The following is a 17,983-nucleotide window of genomic DNA, read 5'->3' as shown; positions in this document are numbered from 1 at the left end:
ACCATCCTCCAGAGGTGAAGGGGTGAGAAAATAGGCCAGGACACGTCTGTCAGTGGGTCTTGTCCAGTTAACCTTGTTCATGTCTGTCTTACCACCCTCAGGGGGGTATACAGCAGATTGAACTTGCTGAAAAAACTTAGGTGTCCACATTGATTTTAGAAAGTGGAATCCTCCCACCTTTCTGCACTCCCCATCTCCATTTTTAACATTGTCTTATAGCAGCAGGGTGAAGTTGATATGATGGTTGCTTGCTTTTCTGCTCTAGCTGTGGGGATGCATTCTGAACAGCAACAGTGCTCTTTTTTCATGAACCACTAGGACTGTGCACTGCTGAGGCCACACTAGGTGACACCAGCCACACAGACTATTGTCTTCTGTTGGATTCAGCGCTCCTAGTAGCAGTAAGACTTGTCAGTCACATTTTGCAGCTCTTATGCCTGAGGAAGCAGTGGCTGTAATGTACACATGACCCACTATTAGTAAAAGGCACTATATATTGACTAACAGTAAGTCCATAACACAGCCCTTGAAGGGAGAGCAAACATTACTGCTGTTCAGTGACTCTCACTGAAAGGACAGCATCATCAAGCTAGGGTTGCAGCAGCAGAAGCTGCTGTGCCTGTTAACAAGTACCACTGTAGCTGGCTTTCCAAAGAACTTATAGCATATTGGAAATTTTACAAAGTTACTCAGTGTAGCAGAACTTCAAGTGAGAGTGACCTGACAAATCCATTGCTTTGGAAATGACAGCGCCTGTGATAAGTCAGCTACAATACCATTGTGCCTAGGAGCCCAGGTTTAAATTACAATGGGGTTTTAGCTAATAAAGCCCAAATATGACACTGGACAAAAATTGCCTAGAGCCACACTAACCAATTAGGTCCATATACAGACAAGTCTATGAATTGTCTGCAGGTAGAAAGTTACAGTACACAGTTGTTGAAAAAGGCATTATTTATTTTAAAGTACAACCCAAAGTTGTATCTGTAAGAAATGCACAAGGTATCTTGTTTCTTCCACAAGTCTTGGCTGTGCACATTTCAGTTCAACTTAAAAATGCATTCAGGTTTACAAATGTACAAACAGCACAGAAAGTGTATACAGTCTTAACAGAATGCTCTTACATTCAGCTGTTTTTGCTCTTAAGGTTTTTACATTCTTAGAACCTGTGTTAACAAGACAGACTTATTTTAAAAAAATACTCTGCGTTTTAGCAAAGTGTTTTTTTTTTTGTTTAAAATTAGATCTTGGAGCATAATACTGGAAAGAAAATTAAAACTGGTATTCTGATAAAAGTGGTGTGTGCCACAGCTCTTTTGGTGTCAAAAAAAGGATGGCAGATGGTAAAGGGTGAAACCAGTGGAACTGTTCAGATGTACAAGTCTTAGCTGAAGTTTAGGTTGCGACCACACCCAGACTGTCAAGTGTAACTGTGCTCTCACACTACCATAATTGCAAGATAGATTTTAAAAGGAGCAAGTGATGAAAGCATGACTGACAGAAGGGGGAGAAAAAAAAAGCAATAACAGCCTGAAAATGACGTTTCAAAAATTGGCCTAATCAATATTGTATCATCATCATGATAGAAGTCCCTTTGTTTTCTAATTTCAGTTATCATGAGGATAGTGAGACCAAGGATCTGAGCTTCTTCTTCCAATTGTGGGGCTCCAAATTCGCCAGGGATTGTAGGTCTGTCCCATGTCTTCAGCAGGATTTGCAACAGTGGCAGCAGTAGGTGGAGGAGGAGGGGCTGAGTTTTCATTTCCCATGAACTCTATACCGGGCAATGCATTTGCTGGAGTGGTGGTGAACGGAAGGGCGCTGTTGTGGTTACTTGACCAGATGGAGCTGCTGAATGGCGTGGTGGTAGACCACAGGCTACTGGAGTTGCCGAGTATTGACTGCAACACAAAACATTAATGCTGCATAAACACCACACTACAACAGTTAGCTCAAGTTTCTTTCCTTAAATTAGACTAGCTCAAGTGAGGATGGACGCATTGCTAACGAATGCTCAAGTTACAGAGCAGTTGCGAACTGCACCATTCTTGCATTAGCAACTGATAAGCCATTGTAATTTGATCCAGGACTCTCACTCTGCTCTCTCCCCAACAGCTCAGCTAGCTTGAGCTCAGTGCACCACTTGATGCAGGAATGGGTTTGAAAGTTAGATTAGTGGCAAAGCTCCTCTTTGCAATGTTGCCTTGAGAAGCCCTTATTCATTTCTCTCTCTGGCAATTCCCCAATAGTTCCTCAAGCTCAGACATGTTCAGTGGCAAATTTTGTCCCTTGCAACCTTTCTGAGGCTGCTAATGTGCAGATGAATGCATATATTTTTGTTCAGCAGTTAGACAGACATACCAATATATTCTGCATTTGAGGACTACAATAAAGAGCCATCTTGGAAAATAAAGTAACAGATTAAACCTTGATATTCAAAATTCAAACATTTAATGTTTAGTTTCTTTCAGCACAGTTTAAACCACTTGACATCTGCAGGTAAGGCAGGACAGGCACTTACTTGCAGCACTAGGCTGCAATCCTGGCATACGGAAGCAAGAGGGGTGGTACCAGGTCCCAATCCTGGCGCATATGGCTCCATCCCACTCCTGGACCAGCCCTGTACCACTCATCTGGCCCATAGGGGTCAAAAACTGGGCAATAAGCATGGAGTAAAAAAATCCTTTGGTCTTGTCCTGTGTCAAGCAACTGAATTAAGTTACAATGGTGAGTGTAGTGATAAAAATGTACACATCACATCCAAGCTGTTCTTAGATAAGGCAAACTGCACTTAAGGTGTTTGCTTGTGCAGGCTGCCTTTAGCAAGAGACAAAAATTAGATGGATAAAACATTAGGAGGAATCTATCATCTGGTTACTATTGTTTTTCTTTAAGCAAATCCTGGAGTGAAAGGATGAGAAAGTTGTTCTGGTTATGCTATTGTAAACACTCCTACTCCTTTTAGCACCAAGTGTTTCATTTTTAAAAGGCTCTAGATACTGCCAGAGTTAGAGGCAAAACACTGGAGCAGGCTGACAATAAACGGTTATATTGCCTATGTCTACTTACTGCAGTTGTGTGAGTTGGGGAACCTGAACTTGTTGGCCAGGATGGTATAGAATCAGCTGCTGGCGAGTCCCAGATGGATGCAGGAAATTCATTCCAGTTCCTTTGGACATCCTGACCATAAGCAGATTGGGGAAGCCTAAGTTTGCTGAAAACCTCTGAGGAGGAAAAAAACAAAAACAAGACTAGTGAGTAATAATGCAGGCGCAGAGAGAAATCTTCTACAACAGAACAGAACTTGTCTAACATGACAGAGACAGTGGGTGCATCTACACGTATGCTTTAATACACGAGCCTATTTTAATGTGCAATAAAGCATCACTAAAAAAAGTGCTATTTAGTTAATGTGCATTAAAATAGGCTAATGCACATTGAGTATCACTTAAAAACCATGGGCTCCTATAGCTGGAGCATGGGAACTGATGTACTCTGGCAGCCTTCCACATCACTTGTATCAGCACCCCCATGCTGAAAAAATGGCAGCGGGGTGCTTTGAAATAAAACACATTCAATGAGCTTTAGTGCAAAGTGCCCCGCTGCCATTTTTTTCAGTGTTGATACACATAACACATAGGTGCTTTTAATTAGTGCAGCTCACTAATTAAAGCATCTAGCACCGCATCCTAAGCCATGTGTAGCAGTGCCCCATGCTCTTAAGGCGCAGTAAGACAAGCTAAGGCTCATTTTCTTAGTACCTTACAATGGAGTTACTAGATTTAATGCACATTAACACACATGTAGACGTGCTCCTGCAAAACTGAGTCCAGCAACCCTGGAAGCTTTTTGATTACAGCTGCAATCTAAATGACTAGAAGTAAGATTATCATTTGAAAAAATTCAAAACACATTGCTCATGATTTAACAGGACTGTTACTACACATTATTGAGGCCATTTGCATCAGGAGTTGGGATTCCTAGGCCACAATTATGTTGACAAGTTCATATCAGAGTTCTTCAGGTCAAATTAATACATTTCAGAGATAAAACAGGTTATGGTGCTGAAACACCATGGGGGTCTCACTCAGGGACTGCTACCCATTTATTTTTTTATCTTGATCACAGGTAACTTCTAATGACATAAAAGTGTAACTAAGACCCAGGGGTGATCCAGGGTGGCAACTTCTACATTCTTATGAAAAGAGCTGAGCAATATGACAGAGCAAGTGCTTAATTAAGTCTTATCTATTTTACAGCCTCCATTCTTGCCATTATTTGGTGAATATCAACAGCAATATTGGAACAGATCCTTTAGAGAAGAAAATATACATCATTCTTCCCCTCCTGGTGCTTTTGCTGTTATCTCTAAATCAAGTTCATAACCAGCTTTTCGAGATGCAACATTTCCTATCATTGAAGCAGCATGGTGTTACCTCACTCAGGAGAAGCCAATTCAGCATGACAACAGCGTTAATTTTAAACCTCAAAATTTCACATCAGAAAGCCTATCGAGTTTGAAATCTGATTTTATCTTAGCCCTACTTGTTCTTTCTAATAAAGTGAAGCAGCACAACTGTTGCCCACAAAGCAGAATTTCTCTTTGGGCATGTCAGGACTTTCAGACACTAAAATTATTGCAGCTGTGCTTTCAGCATGCAAAGTAATATCAAACCTGCTAACTACCCCCCCCAAGGATTTGACATTAGCTTTGCCTGGTATGGTTCTAACAATCTTATACAAATAATTCTTCAATTTTATACATATTTCCAATATACAGAAAGGGATGAAGTATTTGCTCACTCCATTATTTTCTCTGCCATTAAAACTCAAACAACTCACCTCCAGTTATGTTAAAAGAATGACCAAATGCTGAGAATGAATTGAGGGGCGTAAGGTCAGGGCTGCTAGGGTTGCTGATCGGACTCCAGAAACCAGAACTAAACACACACAAAGAGTTAACACTGAATCAGTATTACTAATGATAACAACTTAGCTGTGCATACAAACTTGTGGTACAAACAGATATAAGGAAGCTTACGCTGAACTAGGATAATAAGCATAAAAAGATAACTGAAGTAGCCCAGTATTTTAATGCAGCATTCTGAATATTTTATTTAAATATTATCTCCCTCAGCTGAAATTAAATGCATCACTCATTTCGTCTAATGATTCATGCATGCATACCTAGGAGCTGCAGATAGCCTTTTGCTTCATTTTCCTGTGTGTACACTTCAATCTTAGAGATGAATTATCTGAGGCTAAAGGGCCTGAACCTATTCAGCCTCCACAAGAGAAGGCTGAGAGGAGATCTAGTGGCCATTTACAAACTCACCAGAGGGGACCAGCGGGAACTGGGGGAGGCTTTGTTCCCCCAGGCACCACCTGGGGTTACTAGGAATAATGGCCACAAATTGTTAGACAGAAGGTTCAGGATGGACAACAGGAGACATTACTTTACAGTCAGGGCTGTCAGGCTTTGGAATTGGGCTCCCAAGGGAGATGGTGCTCTCTCCTACCTCGGGGGTCTTCAAGAGGAGGCTGGACAGATATTTGGCTGGGGTGATATAATCCCAGCACCTGTTCCTACTTGGGGCAGGGGGTCGGACCTTCCAACCCTAAATACTATGACACATATAGTGTAAATAGTGCTAATTTGATAACCGATGCAATGTTCACAAGTATATTTTTGAAAGTAGCTCCTTGGCCTACATGTTTGAAGTTAAAAATTAGCATATTTCAGCCCAGGTTGACGAAATTTAAGGTCTAAATTAGCGTTGTTCAAATTCTGAGCCACTGGGGCCACACACCATGAAGGCCACTCACTGGGTAGACTTCCCTCCTGTGCTGCTACACCTCCCATCTCTGCCAGACTTTAGGCTTCCAAGGCTGCTGTCCTGCCCTGCCCTTGGGGCAAGGGCAGGAAGCAGAAGCTGGGGGAGGAGATGGGATGCCCAGAAACCCACCAACAGCAGCAGCAGGAGGAGATGGGGGGAAGCAGCCCCAAGACCAGTAGTGTAGGGGCTGCAAGTTAACGTGTCACAAGTTGGACAGCCTTGGTCAAAATCATGAGTGGTTTCTTAATGAACCAATTACTCAGGTTGTAGTTACTGAATTAATTTATTGAAAAGCAGATGGGTTAATTGGGATCAATGAATAAATGGCATAAAATAGAATCTAGCTCAAAACAGTAGAACCTTCAAAAGCTGACATCTATTTCCAGAACAAGCAGTTTTTAGACGTCAGAGGCAAAAAAGGACACTGTGTCCTCAGGACTCATTTTTCCCCTCTTACCCACTTTTTCTACCATTAACATTGATGCAGATATTTATTCCCACTACTGGAAGTATCACTTCATGTGGCTATACCCTGCTTTTGCCCTTAATTCCTGAACTCAACCTCAAATTAGGGGAGAGAGTGTGTTGCCCTTTGCTCCTGAACTGAATGGTCCACCTGTAGACTGCATCAGGTGAACCTGGAGTTCACTACTCAAGATACCAAGAAAAGCAAATGGTTGTTTGGAAAAGGGGAAAGGTAGAGATGGAGAAAGAACAAAAGACCATGTGTGATAAGGATGCCTACCCCAACTTGCCAATCAGCTAAACACGTTTCAGTTTTGTTCTAATGATGCTCTTACTTGGGTCATTTTGAGATATTCACGCCAGAAAATTAAAAAAAAAAACTACCTCTTGGAACTAGAATGAATGCCTCCAACTAAGAAGAAAAAGGCTCCACTGGCTTCCTGCCAGTTGGAGTTTCAAAAGGGAGACTTTAGTTACCTGTCAGAGCCATCGCTGTCAACAGGTATGTGGGAAATGCTGATATTGCCAGAAACATCTGCCTTGTTTGGTGAAACCTTTGCTAATCCACTACCACCTGCAACAATACATTCAAATTGAATAAAGCAAACAAAACAATGCAACAGCATTCACTGCTATTCAGCAATAACTGGTACTCCAAATTGATTTAATTACCCGGGCTCTTGTCATAACCTGCAGCTACAGCAGCAAAGGTGGGGTTTCCGTTCCTGCCAGGGAGAGAGGCCGTCTTTGCCAGTTTGTGTTTGGTACCATTTGGCTGTTTGCTCTTTGTGTCACTAAAAATAAGTTAACAAAATAAGACTTTGAGATTCAGTGTGTTAATAAAAAAGCAGCTATTAAAAGTAGTATTTAGCTGGATATGATGCGATACAAAAGTAGCTTACTGACATTTTAGCCCACAATACCATACTGTACAGTATATTTCCAATGCCTTAACTCACAGTTGAAAGCTCTGGCTAAAACAACCCGATGTCAACAACTGCTCCACTTAGTCAAGCTAATTTTTATTACTAAACAATCACAAACGTGATAGCGCCTAGTAGCAGCACTTCCGAGCTTTGAAAGGAGACATACTTAATTTTGTTTTCTTTTTTAATTTCAAAGAATCTTTCCGGAAATAAAAGCAGAGGTTGGGGGTGGTAAGGACCTCCAGATGGGATGAGCTAAATTAAGGGTGGGGTACAAAGACAGGAGGAAGGTTACTTATAGTTTTTACTCTCTGTGCACACAGGTGGTTGTTACAGATCACCCGGCATGGGTCTTAGGCTGCTAGCAGTGTTGGGATAAACTTTTTGTAGTTAAATGTTCTCGGGTCAGTGGTTCCAGCAGGAAGCGTCTCCCTACACACGTACCAGACAACCATTTGCAGAAAGCTACGGCCCTCTTCTCATTAGCTCTCTTCCAAATACATATGTGTAGATTTGTAAGCAATACTGGTCACACTCCAGTCATGGGAGCACAGGCTATTCACCTACTCAAACATTCACTTGGTTTCTTGAGCAAATTTTGTAGCCCAGGTGGAGTTCTGTAATGCTATGAGCAGTCTGCTACTGGTACCAAAGCCAGGAAGGTTAAGACAGCTTGGGCAGGTCTATGATAACTCCAGTCACGACAGGGATTTCAGTGAAGACTTGCTTTTTAGGGCATTGAGACAGATATACATGGAACAGTTTCAAAATGGGAGGACACGCTCTAATAGTTATGTGTGCATAAGCCTGCAGTGACAAGGGAGGCAAGCTGCACCAACTCTAACCTTCAGCTGCCTGGAACAGAAGCTCCTCCCTCCTCTATTGAAGCTGCTCCAAGTGTAGGTCTGTCCATGCCCTTAGACTCTGGCCAGAGCAGTAGTGACAGACTCTAAATTTAGCTACTGGATTTTTAAAACATTTTTGAGGAGAGCAAAAGCAGCAAGTATAACACGATGTTGTACAGAGATCGACAGGGAAGTCCATATAACAAACAAAATGGAGAGAATGTACATAGGAATTAGTTCTAGGCAAACACATTTGACCTTGTATATGGAGCAAAGGTCAACACATGACTTTCAAAGCATATGTATTAGACTCATTAAAGATGATTAACCCTGCCCAAGAAGTAAAAGCCTAATTTTTATTCTTCAGGGCAGGGGTGTCAAAGATATGACCCATGGGTCTGATCTGGCTTGCTGAGCCCCCCTATCCTGCCCCTAACATTTCCCCTTGCTCTCACAGTTGGTCCACATGGTGAATGCTAGATCAGCCTTGTGTGCAGGGCCCTGAGATGCACATGGTGCCCATTCCAACCTGTGTGGCATGCATGCTGCACACAGCCCCACTCTGGCTGTTCTGGGGCTGCACACAGACCCTATTTTAGTAGGTCTAGGATCTGCACTGCACACAGCACCCACCCCCTCTGTATGGAATGGCCCTGCATGTGGCACTTGCTCACATACATACATGTGTATCCCGGCCTGGCTGCAGCAGGCACCATGTGTGGCACACATCTTTGACCAGCCAGAAAGGGCACCATATGCAGTGAGGTCCTGGACCAGCTGGAATAGGGGCTGCATGCAGCACAGGTTCCAGATCAGGTGCTGTGGGTGCTGGATCCAGCATACGGAGGTGGGACTTAGATGAGTTTGACACCTGTACTTTAGCACAGTTGCCTTCTCCATGGTAGGGACGTGCCACACTTCATTGCACCAGATGCTCAAGAAGAACAGTGCTTACACTACTAAGAAGCAACGGGAAAAGGCAATCAGGTTTTGGGGTACATTGCTATGAAAATCAATACTGTGTGGAAATTCAGCTTAATAGGAAAACTCAAAAATCATGCTGGCTTCTGTTTATTGGTTCCTGCATATATTTCACAGAACCTACAACAGAATGGCAGCATTCATTAGATTCAGTTCAGTCTTTTCTATATATAGTAGATGGGATTAAATATGTTGTGTGTAATTACTGATATCTGACCAGCAGATAGTTGAAACATATTACTGGACTTTTCTAAACAACTTCTAGTGAAGGTTTTTAGGAATTCTGACATGTCTCAGCTCTCTCCATGTGCTGTGCAGTTGTGAGACATGTTTCTGGTATATGCACAGCATAAACTACGTGGTCAAGGTTTGCTCAGTATGATACCTTTAAAGCAACATTGGTCTGTAAATGCACACATCTGGAAGTATTAAAACATGGCTGTCTTTGTAATTATGTTGTACCCTGTATACCTGATCAATTTGATAAAGAAACTGGGTAATTATTAAAATGAGAAGAACCTAGTATTTATACAAGGCTATAAATGGATAATAGTGAAAGGTAAATAATAGATTACTACAGAAAGGAGATGCGGTTGAAAGCTTAAGAACACTTGGCACCTTCTGTAGCAAGAGGACATTACTGGATTTCTTCACACAGTCAACTGGATGGTTTACAGTTCTGCTAATTCCAATCCTTCCTTATGTTTTGGATTACTAAAGCTTTGACTGGAAGACCCTCAATGGGAGAAGTGGCCTCCTGACAATGAGCCAATACGCTTCACAGCCCTATTTAAATAGGAAAACATCCACACACTAGGAGTTCAGGTCGTATGTCTATTTTGACTCCCTAAAAACAGTAGCAATAAAACCCTGGATACAGGAGTGTCTGTGGCAGCATTTCAGCCTCCTGCTGAGTCCTATAAATTAAACCACGTTTGTCCAATGTGTCACCAAAGAAGCAAAGATTAGAAATCCCACTGAAATGCACAACTAAAGCATGATATGTGCACAAACAAATTCTGGGCAATTTGAATGGGCAACTAAAATCACTTCTACAGCACAGGGCAAAAAAAGGAAAAAGTACTGTTGGCAAGAGGATGGATAATATAACCAGACAGAATTTCCACCTCCTGCTTGTTTTTTTTATGTACTACACATAAGCAACTTTTTAGTCTGCATAAATTTCAACTTACTGGCTACAACTGTTGTTCACAATGCTACTGTAAGTGCCTCGTGGAACGAAAGCTAAAGATGCAGGGGGTGGTGATGGAGAGGCAGGAGTTGGTGAGGTCTGTCGTTGTTTCAAGAAAGCATCCGCATTGAGGGTTTGGAGCGACAGTTTATAAAGGTTATCTGCAGCTGAGAAACCAAGCAAAGCCATCATATTTTATTAGTGTTCGCTTCACCACATAAGCTGCTGCTTTTTTTTTTTTTTTTAAAGCAAGGAAGAAAAACATTATTAAATTTCCAGCTCAAATTCTTAGAGAAAGAAAAATGGAGAATTAAATGGATATTAGTATTAACCAATAGACCTTTACAGAACATTGCCTGAGAGGCCTGTCTTGGACTAAAGATGTGTTTGTTAGGATCACAAGACAACCTCTTTCTTTGAAAAATACAATGCCCCTTTACTTTGAAAAATACATTTTCCCAATAATTGACATAAGTTAATCCTCCTCCCAGTTCTAGGTCAGAGCTCTGCTTAGTAACCTTATTTTAAAAAGATCTATTCCTTGTCCATAATATATGCAGAAAGAAAACACAGGAATAGGAAGCTAGACTAACAACCAGATTTAATCAGATGGGAAAGGATTTGAGCATGTGAAGACTATCAAGATGTAGCATTTAAATTAACTGCAGTACGGACAGACACTGAATGGGACTGTCTGGGTGTATCTTTCTAGGACAGTGAACTGGAGGAATGATTGCAATTAGTGAATTTATCAAGCAAATCAGTGAAGGAAATGAAACATCACATGGTTAGAAAAACAGGGCATCTTCACATGAAGGCTCAATCCCGATTCAGTTCTCCTGTTTTATTAGGTTCCACTTCCCATAGCTTTGGCTTCGCCAGTTGTCACCGAACTCTGATTCTCTCACAGCCCTTATGCTTGGTTGTCTCTACCTCCACTGCCTTCGGTCCCATCTCTGCTGAAATCACAATCTATGCCTTTAAACTACTCTCACCTCAACTATTCTGGACCCTTTTTGTGGGAGAAATACACACTAATCTGCTATCTATCTACTCACACCAAGCAGTATAAATACATTATACTCATTCCTCATTCATCTTATGTTTTGTAAAAACCACTAAGGAAAGGAAGACAAAACATAAGGCCAACATAAGCTTTTTACATGAGTAACATTGCTCACACTTGCCCCACACTGATAGTAGCATGTATTTTTACACACAAAGCAATCTGTCTTCACAGGGGTTAGCAGGAGTTCTGCATTCTGGTTTCCACCCCTCTACTTCTGGTAGAGAGTCAGATATTGCAGTTGTATGGTCTACCACACACCCCCTTACTTGAAGTGAGTCTTCAGAACCTGACTGCAAGACTGAGGGACAGGAGGCGTTTTCAGGTTGGGGAGAAGGCTGTCCTGGGTTTTGTCCTCTCATTATTCAGACCTGTAACCTGTTTGGAATATAGCTTCCACAAAAGACTTGGGTCAAACTGATTTGCATGGAAAGAAGTGGAACAAGCTTCTACAGACTTGTTAAGAAGTTATATGGACACGAGTGGTTTTAGTTCCATTTGTACAGAGCTGAGCATGATAGGACTTCAGGTATTCACTGCTATCTCTGGCTGCAATGAAACTGCCTACCAGTCATAAGTGCTTCCATCCTAGGAGCTCTGACTACGTGAGATTGTCCAAGGCTGCTGGCAGATGTTAAGGAAGTTGTACAAATAGAGTCTCAGGAATTTTATGGCTTCTTCCTGGAATTGCGTAGCCTGCCATGCCAGATACGTACAGCACATGATGCGATTCTGCGAATGGGGCATAAAAACTCCTGAAACCCCACCTATATATCTGCCAGCACAGAGGGACACCTGCATTTGCAAGGCTCTATGCCCTGAGGCTCACCAAGACCCGGTACCTCAAAGAGCCTTAAAGGTCAGGGGCTGTAGGGCATGGCTCTTTAAAGTGGCAGGTCCCAAAAAGCCTGTGTCCTGATGTAAACAATCAGCTGATTGTCAGCATTGGTCCCAGCCAGGTTCCAGGCCTAGGGCTGCCCAGGTCTTGATGCTGACAGGCAGCTGACTGTCCACATTGGGATGATATCGGAACTTACCACATTTTCAATTTATGGTGCCATATAAACCAGCCATAAAAATATTATGCATGTTGAGGAATATCTTTGTGGCTGGTTGACCAATTAATGGCATAATAAATCTGACTAACATACAGTATGTTGCTATTACTAGTGCAATTACATTAATCACACCAGATAGGCATGTGCAGAGGCCTAAGTGTTGCTTCTCTAGGACATCTCAAATGGTTAGTTTTAATCCTAGCTGCAACTTGCTTGATGAAATGGAGCCTGTATTTCGAAAACCTGTTGTATTTTTTTTTGGACAGCAGGCTGTCTTATTCTACCCACTGCCTCTAATTCTCAACTTTTGCTGAATTTCAAGGATTACTGAAGGCCCCTCAATTTTTGGCCTCTACACTTGCACTGGATGGTGTCCGTGCGGAGGTCACTACAGAAAAGAAAATGGGAACAGAATTCTATGAGGGAAAGAGGATGGGAACATTCTGCATAAGAAAGCTACAATTACCCCTCCTTATTCTGTACAACAGTAAATCTCTTGCTGCAGAGTAACTGTACTTACAGCTGTCTGCTTTGTGAAGTGGCACCGAGTCCCACTCTGGTGGTGGAGAATCTTTTTCCCCTTCTGAGCTGCTGGTGTTGCCCAGCTCCTGTCCAGAACCACCTGGGAGAAATTTTGCTAATGCAGATGGCCTGTTGTCCATTAACTTATTGTTTGGACCTACATAAAAAAACAAACAAAAGGCCAGCCATAGCCAGTTAGGTAAGCAGCTCTTTTCCCTTGTAAACAGGCCTAGGAGTTAGAACTCAAAAACCTGAAAGATGACTCAGAAGAATTCTTGATAACCAAAACACAGTTATTTACCCCAAAATGTATGATAAAAACTGCTGCTGTACCTCTTGTTTTCTGGAGGTTTCTAGGTTTGCACCCATTTGTCAACATGTGTTGTGCAGACATCTTGGATGAAAAAGTTTTGCGCTGTTTGTTTTCCAGAGGGGGAGTATATGGCAAATCCAAAGAACTAAATGAAAGCACAAACAGATTTATTCTTTCCTGGTGCTTAAAGTGTTCTTCATATATGCCATGTGGGTTTATACAGGCCTGATTTCCTATGACTTGCCTCTCTCATGATTTCTTTGCCTTTAGTCTATCCTGCCTGCAGTTGTCAAGATTATCTCTTCCTAGGATTACTGCCAGTGAAATGATGGTGGTGAACTTACAAAATTCTGCAGCAACAGCTAGTGTGGGTGAGGTAGCTTACTCCTCAACATAAGTGGGGTGTGTGCACATACTGGCAGTTGCCATGAAGCAGCTGACACTCTTAAGTTCACAGGTCTACCTTACAATCTGGTCATCTGTTCTTGCAACGAAACCCTAAGTTTCTTCTTGCCCATGAATCTGTGTTGACCTAAAAAAAAATAGAGGCTTCAAACTTCTCTTCCCCCCCCATCTCCCTAATTGCCTTTGTCTACACCTCTGCCATTATCCTCTTCCTACAAACCATTACACCCCACACACCCACAAATCCTCTTATAGACTATCACTTCCCTCTCTCTCCATAACCCTTTGCCTTACTGTCCCTCTCATCTATAAAGGCCTCAACAAACTATGTTTCCTCCAAGAACCAACTGATTTTCACACTAGCTCTTTAGGATGACTATAAAATGCTACCTGATGACAACAGGCAAGTAGGCAATAAGTATCCCTCTTCTGCCTTTTTTCTATTCTCTTACTTTTATTAGCTCAGGCATTTGTATCACTGCTATCTATCACCCACCCCAACTGCCTACACAGTATAGATTTCACCTGGTCTAGGACTCATTTGCTACAGCACCTGGATGAACACAAGTTGCATTCCAGTCCTGTGTAATTAACAGGTGTGGCATCAAGAATTATAAGGCTCCCCAGTTAATATGAACTGGGTGTAGCAAGACTAAGCCTCTCTGACAGCACAGGTTATGCAGAGGCAAGTAAGTACCATGGCAGAGAAGAGGGAGTGGTTTTTCAGGCTGCAGATCTGAGAACCTGACCCATAAATTATATACACACAGAAAAGGAAAATTATGAAGCCATAATAGTTAAGGGCATCTGATATCAACTGCTTCTGTTAAACGTGTAGCTTGTTCTATAGCTGTCAGAAGCTTTTGATGAAGTAGTAAGCGTCAAACAGATTAAAAGATAAGGATGTAATAAAAAAACCTGTGTGTAATCTAGGCTGGCTTGCTGTTTGAGATCTAGTTCTCATCTCAATGCACTACGTTCTTGTCAAATTCCTTAATTTCTTATGTTTACAAAGCTGTAATAATTCCCCAGCATTAGGAAAACAGTCAAACTTAGTTGCTGTTGTTGGAGATGGGCTTTCCTGACCCAATTAACTGCCCCAAAACATAAACATAGGAGGTCCTATCTTCTTCACATTTCCCCTTTAAGCATGATGCTTTCTCAGTGAGGAAACCCTTGATATACTAACCTTGGTTTCACATCTGCAGGGATTTCCTTTTTGATATTTGCTAGCTTTTTGCTTTTCTGTTTTACTGGGACTATTTCACTTTCATGTTTTTCTGGCATGGCTTGTTTTCCCTTCAGCTTTTCTGGTTCCTACAAAAGGCAACAGAAGTAGCATAACATTACTAAAATGGTAAATAAAGAATTCCATTTCAATTAAGCTATGCCTCATAAAAGCAGCAACAAGGAGGAAATGCTATTAGCAACTATGAGCAACTTGCGTTGTGGAAAATACTTCTACTTATTCAATAACACTCACCTCCTTCAAACCCTAGAGTGAATTTAATGCCTATCAAAGGTTCTTACGCTTCACTTCTCTAGAGATTTCAGTCTGCTTATCCACAAACCCAGTACAGAATGGGCAACAGCAGCAAAGCACTATACTAATGTGCTTCAATCAACATTTCAAAGGCCACTCTATAAGCATTAGGATACCTACAACTTCAGGCTCATTTATACCTTGAATGACAACTAGTTGTGGAATGAGACTAAATAGATTTGATAGATTATTTAAAATGGACAAGAATATTGTAGCTGAAAGAAGAGATTTATTTTTAAGCAAAGCAAAAGTACTTGTTATTTTGTCATTCAAGTTATTTCTTTTAGTCTTATCCATGTGCTTTATAAATATGGTATTATTACACTGACCCATTAATACAAAATAACTATCTGGAAGAGCAAAAAAGATCAAATGCAGTCCTAAATATTTTAAACACACATTGAAACTACTGTTTGTAAAACAGTGAAAATCTAGCTACAGCCCCCTCACCCCGCAAAACCAACCAACCAAACAAAAAAAAACCACAACCCAAAAACTAAAAACCAGCAAATTAAAAACATGCCCAGTTTGGGTCACCCCCTTCCCTTCAATTAAATTTAGTTTGGTTTCAGAGTGCACATCTTGAGAGAGAACTATCATCATGGCCACCTGACCACGATGCAAGAAGTTGAGATGCTCAAATTGATTACCTAACTTGAAATAAACTGAAGTGACAAGCATGCTCTACTTTCCCTCACCGAGGAAGGAGGAATCTGGAAGTGAAGGAGAAATTTGGAAACAGGTTGCTTATTAACAAACTGATTTGGCAGAGACTACAGTATAAAAACCTGCTCACTCTACAAATGAATGTCTTTCAAAACTCAGTGCCATGCTTTCTACCTGGGTGGCTACCGAATAGATAAGAGTGTTCCCCTGTCTAGCAGTTCTGTACCTCCTTCAGGAGAGGTTCTGTGTCTGGGTTGGAGGTTTCTGTAGTAGTTGAAGAACTGTCATCATCTGCCAAAGAATCCTTCAGTTCATCTTCCTGCTGTTTTCCCTTTCCTCTTCTTTCTTTTTCTTCCCGCTTCTTCTGTGGTTTAGACTTGCGCGGATACGTCTTCCCTTTCCCTAAAGAGAGGAGAGCAATCTCCTGATTATTAGCAGCTACACTCAAAGACTGGGAAAGTTTTGCACTGGAAATTAATCCTTCATCACCAGGCCTTCAGAGGCATGTGGAAACAATTAGATTGTCCTTAGAATTTCATTTTTCCTTGCTAAAAAACATTTATGCCCACTTCACACTATCTAAGAACTCTGACCAATACTTGCACACTTTTACAATTATGTCATGGGTCTTAGCACTATTACATATCTTCTACAGGCACTAGACACTTCTATACATACAGAGTCCTTTTGGAATTCTTTGCTACCATATGACCTGAGTTCTAATTTATAAATTTTTAAAATTTAGTACTAGTATTTCATCACCTCAGATTGGATTTGAGCAATAATCACTTGGAAAAGTCATTATGAAGTTCTAACATTTTAACAGACAAATGAAAATAAGAACTTTGTCGAGCTGTCAATTCTTTTAAAAAAGCTGCAATAAATCAGGATTCGAAAAGAGGATTGCAAATATCACAATGTTTCTATGAGGTGTAAAACCCAAAACCTACAGACACTATTCTAAGCTAACACTTCTCTTCAGCATATTTGCTGTATTGTAATAGGTACATCTAACTTATACATTTTAAGCAAAAGTACTTTAAAATAATTTATTACAGTAAAAGCATATGCAAAATATTCAGGTGTTGTTCTATCAAGTTGGCTGTAGCAGTCCAGATCATCCAACAGTCTCCTCAATTAACCTATACAAGGAAAGTAAGCTACTTATTCTCGAACCCTCTTTTTCTCTTTGGTTCCCACCATTTTCAGGATGAGGGTACTTGGGTTTGCTAAAATATACCACAGGGTCTGGTTCAACAGTGCATGAATCTAGGAAAAACTGCCCAAACTCCTGACAGACTCAATACTATAGTCTCTGTTCAGCTCTCAGGGAATAAGATCATAAATATTATCAATACAGAACAATTCAAGAGCAATTTTTTTTTTTGCATTTTTCCTTGATATTTCTTTTCTTTATTTATTTTCTTAATAGCTTTAACCTGCTCCACAGGCTTCTCTTACCATCATCTCCAATAATTCCACTACAGCATAGCTGGCCACCTTTAAGAACACTGCTTAACAAAATTCTCTTTGTCTATAACAAAGTATAGTAAAAAAAACAAGACAACATAGCCATACTGCTTTTTTTTCCTAAGAAATATTCTATATGCAAGTGAAATTGAAATACAGCTGTGCTGTGAATGGCTACAAGTTGCACCTGGTGCACAACTCTACCAGATTCGATTCTAGACAACATTTTTTGGAGTAAAGATTGTACAAAAAGCTACACACCAGTGGTGGGTTAATTCATTTGGCCCTGTGGGCTTGGTAAGTTGTGCAGGGCTGGTTCAAAGGCTGATTCCCATATGGGGGGTCAGAGCAGGGGCCTGACCAACATGGGATTAGTCCACAGAGGTAACCTTGTGTGCCATATACTACCAGCAAATAACCCTGTATGCTGGCTCTACTCCATGTGTGGCTGCATGGGGCCAAACCAGCTGGCCTACGGGACTCCCAAAGAATCTGGAAACACCATTACAGCCTTGCTTAATTTCAGTGGTTTTCTGTATTGGGCATAATTTAATGACTTGTGACTTTCTCCCCTTCTAAATCTGGTTATTCATAATCACCGCAATCAAGAGAGACTGAAAAAACTTCAAGACTGTGTCAAACAAGGCTCATTTGAGCAGGTGGCGAGGACTAAGCAAGACACCAGCAAGCATGA

At 41.2% G+C, this 17,983-nt stretch overlaps 1 protein-coding gene across 2 annotated transcripts in view; it reads right to left on the bottom strand.

The window, feature by feature from the left end:
• Window positions 1-936: 936 nt before the first annotated feature.
• Window positions 937-17,983, bottom strand: part of TMEM131 (transmembrane protein 131) — a 161,797-nt gene continuing 144,750 nt past the window's right edge. The window contains exons 32-41 of one of the 2 annotated variants that reach the window (XM_090065002.1): window positions 16,046-16,221; window positions 14,800-14,927; window positions 13,226-13,350; window positions 12,891-13,049; window positions 10,248-10,413; window positions 6,975-7,096; window positions 6,780-6,876; window positions 4,843-4,940; window positions 3,070-3,224; window positions 937-1,901 (exon numbers count right to left, since the gene is read on the bottom strand). In XM_090065002.1, the coding sequence (XP_089921128.1) occupies window positions 1,608-1,901; window positions 3,070-3,224; window positions 4,843-4,940; window positions 6,780-6,876; window positions 6,975-7,096; window positions 10,248-10,413; window positions 12,891-13,049; window positions 13,226-13,350; window positions 14,800-14,927; window positions 16,046-16,221 (1,520 nt within the window). In that variant the 3' untranslated portion in view covers window positions 937-1,607. The remainder of the gene's footprint in view (window positions 1,902-3,069; window positions 3,225-4,842; window positions 4,941-6,779; window positions 6,877-6,974; window positions 7,097-10,247; window positions 10,414-12,890; window positions 13,050-13,225; window positions 13,351-14,799; window positions 14,928-16,045; window positions 16,222-17,983) is intronic. The other variant, XM_090065011.1, reaches the window with a different exon arrangement.

Source organism: Crocodylus siamensis, chromosome 1 (genome assembly GCF_052110815.1).
Source record: "Crocodylus siamensis isolate JL-2025a chromosome 1, ASM5211081v1, whole genome shotgun sequence".
In the NCBI taxonomy this organism is placed as follows: domain Eukaryota; kingdom Metazoa; phylum Chordata; order Crocodylia; family Crocodylidae; genus Crocodylus; species Crocodylus siamensis.
Note: the sequence above shows the minus strand (reverse complement) of the source record. Positions and strands in the feature narration are given on the sequence as shown.